General features: G+C 32.7%; 1 protein-coding gene across 1 annotated transcript in view; it reads left to right on the top strand.

Moving 5' to 3' along the window:
* The window catches only part of TRDN (triadin), a 388244-nt gene that overhangs the window by 240452 nt on the left and 132850 nt on the right, over positions 1–14942 (top strand). The window contains exons 16-20 of the mRNA XM_060616557.3: positions 4268–4297; positions 5012–5029; positions 8203–8235; positions 8356–8382; positions 10382–10408. Coding sequence (XP_060472540.3) covers positions 4268–4297; positions 5012–5029; positions 8203–8235; positions 8356–8382; positions 10382–10408 — 135 coding nt within the window. The remainder of the gene's footprint in view (positions 1–4267; positions 4298–5011; positions 5030–8202; positions 8236–8355; positions 8383–10381; positions 10409–14942) is intronic.

The raw sequence follows: 14942 nt of genomic DNA, 5'->3' as shown, positions 1-14942 counted from the left end.
TGGGTTGCACTAACACATCTAGGTAGATCCCATTCATTTAAACTTAGCTTCACTTATGAATTCTTAGGGGCTGGAAAGCCTTTGAGTTCTCCAACACAGTTTATCTTCTGAAGGACATAGTTTCATTGAGAACGGGCTGGATTACATTTCTCATTTATTATAGCTAGAACAAGAGCGAGGAGAGCTGAATGCATGTGAGAATTATAGGATCTAGGGCTTCAGAATTGAGATCTGAAGGGAGATTATATTGAAAAACAAAGCAAAATATAAAATATCTGTTATTGTAAACGAGTAAAGGTGTCAACGGGGCAAGTTATACAAAGAAAATGGAATACTTCATCATATGCATTATTAGACTATGTAGAATTAATTTTTCCCTTCAATGAAATTGATATACCATTTTTCTCTGGCATCATCTACGAATATAGTAGACCATACCAGATACAGTAGTCCCCCTTTCTCCGTGGCTTCATTTTGGCAGTTTCAATCCCCTGAGGTCAACCACCACCTAGAAGCAAATGAACCTCCTTCTGACACATGGCTAGAAGTTCAATAGTAGTCTAACGTCAATCATAATGCCTATGTCATTCACCTCACTTTACCTCATCACACAGGCATTTTATCATTTCACATTGTCACAAGAAGAGTGACTACAGTACAGTAAGACATTTTAAGAGAGACCATATTCACATGACTTTTATTACAGTATACTGTTATAATTTGTCTATTTTATTATTATTATTGCTAATCTCTTGCTGTGCCTAATTTATAAATTAAACTTTATCATATGTATGCATGTAGCGGAAAAAAAAACATAGGATACATAGGGTTTGGTACTATCTGCAGTTTGAGGCATCCACTGGAAGTCTGGAATGTACCCCGCCACCCTGCCCCAGATGAGGGACACTACTGTGCATCGCTAGCAATGAGTGAATGATGAATTAAACAGATTGCTAACACATCACTTCTTTTAAATCACAGCTGCTGTGAGTCTTGATGTTCTTAATAAAAGACTGTTGTTCAGATTATTGGGCATATGGTCTTTAGGAAAGTATATTCACTTAGTAAGCCTTTATCATATTTTTAAGCTGTTTCAGCAGAATGCTGAGAGGGTATAATGAAGCCTAATAGCCTGAGTATTAATGGCTAGTACTAATAGCTTTTCAGGGTCAGTATGTGATCTTTCAGTTCCAAGCATTATGTTTTTGGTTGCTCAGGTATTTTACTTGTAGAAGTCTCCTGCTGTGTTGACTCCTAACCCCCAAACATGATTCTAAAATGGTACTTTAAGTTAATTTCACTATAGCTCCCAGTTTTTAGAACAAATGTAGTGAACTTTTGAAAGATTTACCTGGTTAGATCGTGGCTTATAATTTTGTTACATTTCTTCTTCATGAAACACTTTACTTTATCTGAATAAATTCTATGCTGATCTGATCCTGGACTTCAAATGATTTGTTTACTCTTTCATTTCAGTACAATTGATATATAATACATTATATTACCAATTCCTATTATGAGGGTGAAAGAATGCAGATTAAAACAGCAGACATTTCACAGCTAAATATTGTATTTAGCTTTCCACACCTCCCCCATGCCAGCATCTAGTCAAAGAATAGGGGTGGGGTGGAAATAGTCTTCTCATCTGCCACATTTCATCCTCTGTCTGTCCCACCGATCTTCCCAAACTTGATTTTCAATTGTATTCTTTTTTCAAAAGTTTTAAAAAGTTTTTATTTTATTTTTGAGAGAGAGAAAGAGAGCACTTGGGGGGAGGGGCAGAGAGAGAGGGAGACAGAGAATCGAAGCAGGCTCCAGGCTCTGAGTTGTCAGCCCAGAGCCTGATGTGGGGCTTGGGGCTTGAACTCACAAACCAAGAGATCATGATCTGAGCCAAAGTTGGACACTTAACTGACTGAGCCACCCAGGTGCCCCATTCAATTGTATTCCTGAATAATCATGTGCCCGCCACAATCTTCCTGTGTTTTCTATATTGGCTGTATTCTAGGCTCAAAAGATTACTCTGTGAGAGTCGCGTGACTTTTTGGGCAGGCAGAAATCCTACTCCAGTATATTGGAGCCAAATTAATTGAGAATTTACAATGATCATTGAACTTTTCACTTCATAACTTCGGCTGTTGTGCTATACAAATCCATATTTGTATTACTAATAAATTGTTAGACATATGAGTAAGATGATATTTATCATATTCATATATGAAATTATTTTATTTAATATTTTTCTATATATTTGTGTTACTTGCTTATCTGATTAGGATAATTACTCATGAAGGAAATGAATGAGAAATTGTTTGCAAAGCACTTTTATTTTATTTTATTTACTTATTTTTTTAATGTTTATTTATTTTTGAGAGAGAGAGAGAATGTGTGTGAGGAGCAGGGAAGGACAGAGAGAGGGAGACACAGAATCTGAAGCAGACTCCAGGCTCTGAGCTGTCAGCACAGAGCCCAACTCAGGGCTCGAACCCACGAACCATGAGATCATGAAGAGCCAAAGTTGGACACCCAATGGACTGAACCACCCAGGCGTCCTGTAAAGCACATTTTAAATAACAAATTTAGCCTACTCAATTATAGTTCCAGATGAGAAACTAAATATCAAGAAACCATTTTTTGAGGGGGTGGGAAGGATGTTAAGAAAAATCTAGTCTAATATTCTTTATACTGTGCCATGCTGGACATACTAATGCTTAATAGATGCTTACTTATAAGTAAATTTTTTATTCCAAGGACTTATTATTTTTCATAATAAGGTTTGTTTGTACATGAAACATACTCCTATTACAGAAAAATGAGAAACTCACAGGTTGCAAAATTATCATTTTAATGACTGTATTTTTCTATTATGTGGATATCCTATGAATTCTTTAAGAGTTCCACTACTGTTCAGAGGGTACTGTTTAATATTCCCATTATTTAGAAATATAAAACAATTTCATGGAAAAGTCTCTTTCTATGTATATTTTTATGATAATTTTCCATTTTTCTCTTTGGATTTCTAGTAGTGGACTTACTGTATCAAAACCATGCTCATTTTTATGACTTTCTAGGTTATTTCTCCAGTTGCCTTCCTAAAATGTGTTTCTAGCTTATACTTCTATGAAAGTGAGTTTTTACTTTTACAACACTATTACTGTCATTGGTTGTCATTTTTTCTTAAAACAACTCAGTTGACCATGTAACTGCTTTTTGTGGATAAACTCCTATTCATTGTCATCTTTAAACATTTTAGCTCCATTACTTCATTGTGGAAGTAAAATCATGGACCCAACTATATTCCTATATGACCCACAAATCCATTAGCTTACATATTATTAGTGAATGTCTACTGTTCTCGGTTCTAAAGCATATAATTATCAGCCCGAAAACAGTTTATCTACCTTTTCCAATGATCAATTTATAGTTCCTTATTATAATTCTAATTTCAGTAATATCCAGAAAATTTCAAAGTTAATTTACAGAAGAGGTAAAGAAAAAAAAACATGGAAAAAAATAAGTATTTCTAAGCAGAAACTTAAGATGCCTCTATACTAAAGTAAAATGGGATTCAACATCTCTCGTTTTATTTTCAAGTGATAGGAACAGAAAGTTGCATGGTCTAAATACTAAAAAATAGTAAAATTTTTCATAATTAAACTGAACACACAAAAGACAAATAAAACAGATGCCTGTTGACTATTGAATACACATTAATTATTACTTTATGGCAGCTACGAAGAATGATGATGTGTTCATCAGTAACCTAAGTGACAACCTCAACCTGTTTTGTTTCACAGAAATAATTGAATATTTGTATTGTAAATATATTGATTGCTCAGAGAGTGTAAAGCAGGTCATCTGGGTGGCTCCAGATTGAACAATTGAAACTTCAGACTAAATTCATGGGCTTTAGCCCATCTTTATGGGAACAGACCATATATTTTCTCAGTTTGACTTTCTATGAAAGAGTTACCAGCTTTGATAGGCACAATGTAATCTCTGTGCAAATCATATATGGATATTTTTTATCTCTTTTCTTTTTTGTAATCTTTATATTTCAGAAAATTTCTTATGTACTACCTCACTCTAATACTCATCTACTCAAAAACAGAGTAATTTCTCTTTAAGCCTCATATTCTAGAAATATATCATGCAATCAGTGCATTTTATTGAAGATTACTTCAGAGTGTTTGGCATTTTACTGTAAACTAATAAATTGTTAATTTATCATATCTGCTTTATCAATAATTTATCTTTGTGTTTTCAGATTCTAAGAAAACAAAAACAACTATAGAAGGTATTGGAAATATTTTCTTTCTCTGTCTTATATTTGATGAATCCCCAAATTGCATTTATCCTTCAAGGACTATTGTAGAAGAAAAAAACTACATATAGGATAAGGAGAGAAGGGGAGAGAGAGAAAAAGATTGAGAATGAGAGAAAGTCAAATCTTTTCTAACAATATTGCTATTAGAAATATTTAACAAAATAAAAAATAAATATTGCCTATGTTTACCTTTCACAATAATTGTTTTCAAAGAAATGTTTTCTTGACAAGAAATTGTATAATGTTCAGTATCAAGCATTTATTTTACCAGAAAGCATAAATTCACTTAATCTTGAATACACCAGCATCAATTAGGAACTGAATCATTACTTTAAGTCTTGAATAGAATCATAACTCATCTGGCAAGTATACCTGTTTCTTTTGTATTTGTTCATATGGGTTTACGTGTTCACCTGTGTTTAAGAAGTCTGCAAGGTATAAATCACTGGAAATGATTAAACAGTGCAATTCTAAGTCAATTTATTGTCACACAATGTTTTGCACTCAAATTATGGAAACACCTACAGTAATTGCCAGTAATTTAGAGCAACACTGAAATTTAAGGAAAGAGATAGGGAAAGGGGCTGGAAAAATTATAGTCTAGTCCATATGTTCGGAGAGCAGTTTTATCTTTAAAAGTTTTAAGAACAATTGTTTTGTTTTGTTTTTTATTTCTTCCAACAGAACAACCCAAGGGACAAAGTAAGGAAATACATGCAAAGTATATTTGTGTATATGTTTTTTCTCTTTACTATCATTATTGGCCTGCTGATAGACTTGCAGTTTTGAATCTCTTTTTTTTGTTTTATGCATGTGAACTCTGTTGGTTGTTTTTCTGTCAGTATGAAAAAGTACACAACCTGAGGGTCAGAGGGACTGAAAACCATGGCAATCATTCTCAAAGTCCATTTCCAAATTCATACAATCATCTAATAATATTATCCACAGCCGCATAACTAAAAATACAACTTCATTCCATTAACCAAAGCTGTGAGTGTAAATATAATTCCTGTAATCTGGTAAGTTCTCAGTCCTTAAAAAAGACCAAATAGAATTTATTTTTCAGGCTGGTTTCATAACCTCTTTCTCATTATCTTTCTTCTTGCAATCCATAAATATTTTGGTATGTTCATATTATATATATGACATTTTGTTCTTAACATGATTTACCCTTATAAGCACCTGAGCTCCGTGTAATAGCATTGCTTGAAATCCATCCCTTAGGCAGCATCTACTGCTGCTTTAACACTATGTTAAAGCTGTTTGCTAACAGTAAAGCCAGATACCTTGAGGTTGTATCTTTTGCAAATATACGCTATCCTCTGAAGAAATTCGGATATACTGAACAAATGGAAACAAAAAGCCCCAACTTAACCCTACTCGATCAGCTATTAAAAATCATCACATCCCCAGAATGTAGAGCTTTTAAGGATCCCAGTGATATTAAAAAACATCTGTTTTAAAATATATACCATTTTTGAAAATTTTATGTATGTTTTGGTACTGTAAAAGGTTAGGATGCTGAGGCATTCTGTGTCATAAAAATGCTCTAAATGTACTGTGGGATGAATCATGAAATTATAGTGCAACTCAGCCAGGGGGAGCAATCTATCTATAGAGAAGTATGTGTTCCTTCAGTTTCAGATTTATGTGAGTGCACTGCTGCTGATGAGCACGAGCACACGGAAACAGAAACACTGTATAAACCATTGCACCAGCAGAAAAATGAAGGACAACCAGAGATTTGAAAAATGATATTAAATTATACACACACACACACACACACACACACACACACACACACACACATATACACACATATATAACCCTAAGGCCCTCGCTTTATTGCAGTCTATATAATTTAAAAGATCCTGCAGACACACTGTGTCTCCTTGACAATCTCGGGAGCATTGGTAGATTTAATTTAAGAAAAAAATGCCTTCCCAGGCATTCATTTCCATCCCAACCGCTTCCTTCTTTGAGAAATTCAGTGGATTGTGACTTGGGCAGTAATAAGAAAAAGAAAACGAATTTTCCTCTAAACAACTATTAATTATTTCTAAATTAACTTATTTGTTCTGGTTTATCATCTAGACTTGGCTTTTATTGTTGTTAATGTTGTATCTTTTAATTTGTTTGATTTCATTTTTTTGTCTTTAAGATTGTTTTATTCAATTACACATCTCTAACCCTATATTCTTATTTTGCTTTTACTTTTCTAGTTGTCACAATTAAGAAGTTTTTTCTTTAGTTAAAAAAAAATCATGATAGGGAAACAGTGAAGAGTACATGGAGCCTTCCTATACATAGTTTTGAAAATTCTCATGATCTATAATTTTTTCAAAATAAAAAGTAAAAAAAAATCAATCATAGATATGATTTGGCAGTTTTATAAATTTATATTTATTAAAAATAATTCAATAATTACATCCTGAATTATCCTATATAAGTGCTCTCAACAGCATTTTTCCTCATGTTGTTCCAAATTAGCACAGGTATTTTTTGCTTGTATGATGGCTTTCTGATGTTGATTGGAAGGCCCCCTTGTTTTACTTTGAAATTTCACATATCGCCAGGATTGAATTTTGATGCATACCCAGATTACTCCCACTATGTTTTTGATGGTCGTCACTTTGCAAATTTATTAGAAATGTTACATGATTGGTGCTCCGGTCCCACAGTAAATTAAGCAACATATTTAATTACTCCATGTTTTTCAAACAACTTTTGGGAATGTTCTTACTGTCTTTAATTTTAGCTAAATCACCTAAGTGTCTGCTTTTTGACTTGTAACACTTGGTCAAGTCATTTGTTTTATTTGTTTTACTGCCTGGATGCAACCTTGTGAGTGGGTAAATTGCTCTTTATACTTAACATGACTACACTCTTGATAAACAAATTATACACTTGAGAAGCTCATGAGATGACCAGAGAGATTTGATGGCACTCTATGTTTCTGAAATACAGTTCTTAGAATTCTTTCAATGTAAACATCTTCCAGTCTCCAAAATGTATTCATTGAATGAAACTTAAGAAATCTTCACATACCTTCTCTTTAAAAAATCCGATAATAATATACCTATGTTAAAACATGCCTTGAAAATCTTCTTTTAAATTAATTTGACAACCTTGTCAAGGGGAAAAAAAGGATTGCAGATAATAACACTCCATATAAAATTAGTACTTGCACTTTATATAAAATTAGTGCTTATTATAATAGAAATGCCATCTTACTCTTGAGGCCAGAATAATACTTTGCCTCACACAATATTGACAAGAGTGGATTCTTAAAAAGAAACACTATCTAAAAAGGACCCTATATGGAGCATTTGTCCTAAAAACAAGGGGAGTGTGTTTTGCTTTCCACTGAAAATTCAGTCTATTTTGGTGTTCTCAGCAAAGTCTTTGACTTAACTAAACAAATACCTTTTCAATATAAGAAGATTTCACCTTCGAAGAGGAAGTCCATATGGAATCTGTCCATCTTTATCTGAAAATTATTTTAAAACAGCTGCAATAATTATCCTTTGTGCTTTTTTTATCCCAAATTTATTTGATGTTGATCTAATACAGTAGGAAATTAATTATTTTCCATCCTTTATGGACCCTATTTAATTTTCTTTGCTTTATTAATCATGAAGAATTGCTCTTATATAGAATATTTTTATGCTGTTCTGTGCAGGAACTCAGTGAGGGAAAGAGAGGAAAGATTTAAATATACAGTCTTAGTCTTTTCATAGCAATTATCAGTTGTTGAGCCCAGCATTAGCACATACATGTTTCTTTGTGTTAAAGCAATTAAATTATGACATATAAAATTGGAATAATAATAATGATGGTAATAATAATAACAATGATAATATTGTTCCTTTCAGAACAGGAAAAGAAAGAAAAACATGTGGAACCAGGTAACTGTTTTTAAATTCCTCTATCTTACTTTCATATTGTTACTTAATTTGCAATTGAATACTGAATTGCCATAGAATGGCTTGGAATTTTGACTTTTTTGTTTCTTGTCTTTGACACAGCAAAGTCATCAAAGAAGGAACATTCAGGTGAGTTAGTCTGATGTTGCTGGGTTCTTTCTACCCTATATGCAATGTTTATTAATGTTGCAGCCTTATGACAAGAAAGGGTAGGAAATCCTTCCATCCCATAGTCTTTGCAAGTTCTTGACACAGAGTTAGCACCAATGAAGTTTTTGAAAATTAAAGCCAAATAATTTGTTACACTCTTGCTACCCAATATATGTCTGTGAGCCAGCAACACCAGGTTGTTAGAAATGCAATATCTCCAGCTCCTTCCTGGACTGACTGAATCAGCATCTGTAGCTTCCTAAGTTCCCCAGTGAATTTTTCAGAGCAGTGTTTAGTGTAAAAAACAATAACAAAAAAAAGCCCCCCCAAAAAACCCAATACAAAACAAGAGAAAAACCACTTTCTATAAGTGCATCCAATATTGCTTTACCTGTAAAATACGGAATATTCAATTCCAGCAATTACTCTCTCCCTATTCAAAATGTTACTTAATGACATTTCTTGAGTACTCAGGGGACCTGCAATAAAAGTAGAGGCAGATTTTGCCCTCAATATATTCACATTCTAATGGGGGAAAATTGAATTGAGAATCAGACAATCAATAAAACACATATACAAACAATTCTAAAAATGCAGTAAGTATGAATACCAATGGTTTTCTTAAAAGTTTCTAGCATTTAGCCTGCCAATTAGTTATTTCAAAGGAAAATAAATGCAAGTTTCTAAACTTATTTTATTGACTTAATTTTAAAATACTACCTTTTGTTTTTGCCTTCAAATTTCTACTCAAGGAACTTCATTGAGTTTTCGTGTGTGTGTGTGTGTGTGTGTGTGTGTGTGTGTGTGCGCGTGTGGCCATAGATTCATATAATGTCCATTATTTTCTCTTCCCATTTTATTGTATTTGAATGGAAATTGCATGTATTCAGTGCTATATAAATACCCATACAAATATAGCTCAACTATTTACTACCCTCTAACACAGACCACAGAAAACCCAGGTTCAAAGCTATACTTCTTATTCTTCTAAGTTTGTAAAACTTCCTCAGACAACCCAAATCCATTTAGTTCTTCCTCCAACTAGTTTCCATAGCATCATCTTCTTTCCTTTATAATAGCACTTAATATATGGTCAGAAATTAGAGTGCTTATTTTAATGCCAGGCACACAGTAGGCACTTGATAATGGTTTATTGCATGAAATGAGCAACACCAAATAGAATTACACATTAAAAAATTAAATGGGAATGAGGTTTAAATAATTTCCAAGATGAAATGATCACATACTTCACCATTTCACATTAATGTCGATATTACTTATCCTTTGGGAAGGAATTGTTTTGTTTACCTTACAGAGAACAGAGTATTAACATTTCCCCAAGTAGGCCATAACACATATTCTTATTTATGCACATATGCAGAAAACTAAAATAAAGTATATATCATGTAAATATATAAAATATAAACCTGGAGAAACAGAGAATGACTATGGGTGTAATGAGTTTCAAGAGTTTTAATAGCTAACCATTATTGTCTAACATTAAACTTGACAAAATACAGTAACTTAAATTGCTTGAAATCATTATCTGTTCATTTCAGGGTATGATTACAGTGTAGCAGCTTTGCAGTAATTAGCTGTATTTTAAAAATTGAAACCATTGGATAATTTATCAATCCACTATGTTCTTTTCATATCACTTGAAGTAAAATGCATTGACTTGTATATAAAAACAATCAGATTCTTAGCTAATTTAAAATGCAAAACAAAATGAATAAGTTGTGAGTGAACATTCTGTGTTGGGAGAAGATATATAAGTATAAAAAATATCTATGTTCATGGCATCTATTTATAATATATAAAAGAAAATGGAACAGTGTTGAATTTTCTCCTTCTCAGACCTGTATTTCCTTAGTTTCCAAGGTTATAGTCTTTTAAAAAATTTAAATAACCTTAAAACTATGTTAGAGACAGTGGCCTTGTAATTAATTTAGATTTTATTATTTCTTGTCTTTAACAGCTCCAAGTGAAAAGCAAATAAAAGCAAGTATGTTGAATAAAACTTAAAATAACAGAAAGAGCATATTTCACCAGCTTACTAATTTAAGTTTTCTGCTTATAGACAATGCTAATGCTAATTTTTGAAGCTGGCTTACCAAATGTTTCTTGATTTTAATATTTGTTGTGCTGAAATAATATACATAATTATTCAAACTTCCCTTTTCTGTGAATTTATTCTTCTTAAAATTTATTTTCATTTGTAAATGTTAATTTCTCCAGATCAGAACTCCTTTTTGAGTGGTTCATAATTTTTGTTTCTTATTTTGCAGAATAAGTGATCTCTTCAGTTTCTTAAACACATCAGACTTAATTTTCCTAACAATTAATCACTTGATCAAACCAACAGGCAACATAATTTGTCTACCAGTGAAAGACATTGTGTCTTGAATGAAATGAAGCCTCCAACAACTTTAACTATTGCTCTTATAAAATCATAATTTCCTTTTAGGGTTTATATCTTCAGATTATGAATATTAACAGATAACTATAATATACCATGACATTTGCATCAATAGTAGCTTTCACTCCATGCTTAGGGACAAATGCTGGTGTCTTTGATGGTTTTTCTCAATTGTATGAAGTACTTAACAGATTGTCATTAATGAAAGTTATTTTAGGCATAAGGACATATATTTGATTTCAGAAAAAATATACTTTAACTTCTCTAAGATTGATATACAAGACTTACTGTCAAACTTAAGTTCTTTGCATGATATAAATATAATTATATTTTTCATTTGGTTTGGAGCTGCATAGGTATGGTATTAATATATAAAACAAATGCATGTTTTATTTGAGATAAAGTATTTCATTGGTGGATATATCAGAGAAAAATTAGAAACATAATGAAGAGTAACTTGGTGGGCATGTCTTTTAAAAAATTACAGTTGGAAGTGTTTATATAGACATTACAGACTTTGATTGAGAGGTGTAACATGAACCTAAAATTCTATTTATATTTTCATGAAAATTTTTAGTTGAATGTAAAGCTGATTGGAACTCTGTATTATGGAATCTTCAGCATGCTAATACTTAGTCTGTAGAAATGCATAATCAAGAAAATATGTAAAACAAAACTGATAATTTTGCAGCACTGGTAGAGAATGTTAGATTGAAGACTATGCTAAAAATGAACATTTTCTTCCCAGAAAAATGTGACATATAGATAAAAATGTTGATTTGCAATAAAACAGCCCTGTTAAGTTCTGCTATCTATGAGGCACACTATCCAATCAAGTTTTGAAGAGATCAGCATCTTTTGCAGGAAATTAGCAAATTAAGTTGCTAAATCATCTTAGACCCAATATAAAAGTTTCAAAAGAATTAATACTCAACTCTTCATACAGTTGAAAAATTTAGACTTGACATGGACATTATCGCTCAATACAAAAATTAATTACAGATAATTCATAAATTGCTTAAATTCTCTACTAACAGTGTGACCATCCATTTATTCAACTAAGAGTTGCTTTTCGGTCTTGAAACCATACAACAGAATTTTTACACATCTACTATGCACAGTAGGCCATTACTTTATTGTAGGCAATAACTTTATTGCCTAAGGTAAAGATTGCTCTTCATTACAAATACTCTTGAAAATTCCTCATATAATATGGTGCACATAGGTTATTGTATATAACCTAAACATTTGGGATATGATTTATGGTATCCTAAGTTATGAGAGCAAATGAGAGTGAGATGTATAGTTTAATTAACATAAATTAAATATTTATGTGATAAAATTGCTTGGTGTTGAATTAAAAAGGAGAGGTGAGATTGACAGGGTTAGTGCAAGTCCATCGAAAAATAAAAGGTAGTTGGTCATTAACACTTCATTCCAGGAAATAACTAGAATGTTGGTTGAATTTGTGGTGTGGAACTATTTGTTCTAGGTGCCGGAGGAAATCAAAATCACTGTAGGAAAAATACTGAAGGACACAGACAAACTCGGGAGCTCTCTTAGTTCATGGTGGAGGTCGTCATTGTACCATGAACTTGAAGGAAACAAAATATTTCAAATTCTAGAAGGTAGTACTATGGAGGGGCACTTAATACCTCTCTATATAAAGTTATGTGTCAGGGGTTATGTGGGTAGAAGAAGACTGTCTTGGACTTAGCAGGCATGCCAAACCTAGATTTACAATTTCTGCAAGTCAACACAAATTCTTTTATTATAGGACATACAAAAATGCTTCAACACACCCAATTCCCTTCTCTACAGTCCATTGTAGCTGCTTTCCCACATGCTGGATAGCAACATAGGAGTTGACAATATGATTAACCATTTCCAAACAGGAAAAGATCCAAATAAGTAGATTTTTAAGCCCTGGGTCATTTCAGGTCTTTAATGTTCTCCTTGGTGAATCTTCAAGAGGGAATGCAGTACACAATGCTTAGCAACTATATTTGACCACATCACATCCTTTTTTTCCCTCCAAGAACACTTCAGTGACCAGTGTGCCTCAAGACCTTGGAAACACATCTGTATATTACTTCCTTCTTCGTATCAAGGACCACAGGGCTCTGATCATGTATTCTGTGTGTATGTTCTTCCAGCCTCTGGTCAATCTGAATTTTGAGCAAAAAAGGCTCCAAAGTCCAGTCATTTTTAATTTTTTTAAAAATAATTTTAATTGAAATGTCAATAGTCATGCATTTTTCTTCCTTTGATCTTAGTACTGCATTTGACTTGTGTATGCTCAGCCACCAAGCCTAACTGTGTTTATTACCTTAACTACACTTCAATACCTAAATGTGTGAGTCTGATGATTATCGCTTGATCTACTAATACATGCCAAGATTCTTCAGGAGGAACCAATACACAGAATTTAAAAGTAAAGTTCCTTTGGGGCACCTGACTGGCTCAGTCAGTGGAGCATGTGACTTTTGACTTTGGGGGTGTGAGTTTGAGCTCCACATTGGGTGTAGAAATTGCTTTTAAAAAAAGGGGGAAAAAAGTCCCTTTTGAATCCATTAAGGGTATACTATTAGAAGAGTACTTGGGGACAATTTACATTAGTTAGAAAAGTGGCATGGCTTTTGGGAATCAGTTACATACTCTGTAATGGAAGTTACTGGGGGAAAATATCTATGGACCTGAACAATAGCTCTGATGTCAATAAGGTGTGTCTAGAACACAGACTGCATGACATGTATGACCCTGTATGTCAATTGGTGAAGACAGTCTTCATATTCATATTCATATGAATAATTATTATTAGCACTTCCTTTCACTTGCTCAATTTTGATAATAAATTATAATATCACAACTCAAATTACAGACAAGGCTGACTGAATAAATTCAAAATAGGACTAATACAATACTAACAAAATACAAGCTACACACTTGGAAACGATATTTGTAGCACACATAAGTAACAAGAAGTGAGTAGCAAAAATTAAATAACTCTAAAAATGAATACAAGACATTTATAGAACAGTGGACAGAAAAAAAATGGGTAAAAAGATATAAGTAAGCATCAAAAAAAGACCACAAATGTTTTATAAGCATATCAAAAGATGTTTAGTCTCTTAGTATAATGGAATTTTAATTAGAAGCACAATGGGATACTATTGGACATGTGCCACATTGACCAAAAAAGAGGAAAATTATTATTCTGGGAATGGTAATCATATGAAGCAATGGAAACTCACCATACACTGTTGGTATGAATGTAAAATCTGGGAGAACATTGTGGCATTTATCTGGAAAAATTAAACATAAGAAAATGCTATGAACTAATGATTTCACTTCTAAGAAAATTCTTCAACATGTGCACCAGGAGACATGTGTGGGAATGTTTAAAGCAGGATTATTTATAACAGCACAAAAATCAGACATGACCTAATGTCCATTGGCAGAAGGATGAATATATAATTGTTAGAATGTACATATAGTGGAATACTGTACAGCAGTTAAAATTAATCAGCCACAGCTACTCATGTCAACATGGCTTCCATAAAAAGTTAAACAACGATTCTGAAGCAGTGCCAAAAATGAAAACTAGTTAAGCGTACTGCATAGGCAGGATCTAGGGCAGAGGTTTAAGAATACACAGAAGCAAAGCAAAGAAGTGATTTAATTGGCTGTAACTTAAATGTTTGCCTTGTTTGGGAAGGTTTAGTTATTTGGATGTCATGATAGTTGCTCTTGAGTTTTAGTTTCTCAGATTCCAGAAAAATCTAGAAGACTCTGGCTTTGGTTTGTTTCTATAAGCCACCAAAATTGCTAGAGCTACCCCAGTCTAAGAGCCTCTGTATGTGACTATTTTAACACTGCATCTCAACATGATGTTTTGAAAGAAGCAAATTACAAGAATTAAACAATATAAATCAATATTTATAAAGTTATCTCACTAAACAATATAGTTCAATCTATGAAAAATGGTCTTGTCTTTGTTTAGAGATAAGTACATGTAATAAACAACTGTGTTAAAAAATAAGAAAATGATTAATATAAAATTTAGGACAATAATAATTCTGAGATGAAAGAAAAAGCATGAGGTAGTGGAATGAGTAAG

The sequence above is a fragment of the Panthera onca genome, chromosome B2 (genome assembly GCF_046562875.1).
Source record: "Panthera onca isolate mPanOnc1 chromosome B2, mPanOnc1 haplotype 2, whole genome shotgun sequence".
Classification (NCBI taxonomy): domain Eukaryota; kingdom Metazoa; phylum Chordata; class Mammalia; order Carnivora; family Felidae; genus Panthera; species Panthera onca.
This window is presented reverse-complemented; position numbering and strand designations above follow the sequence as displayed.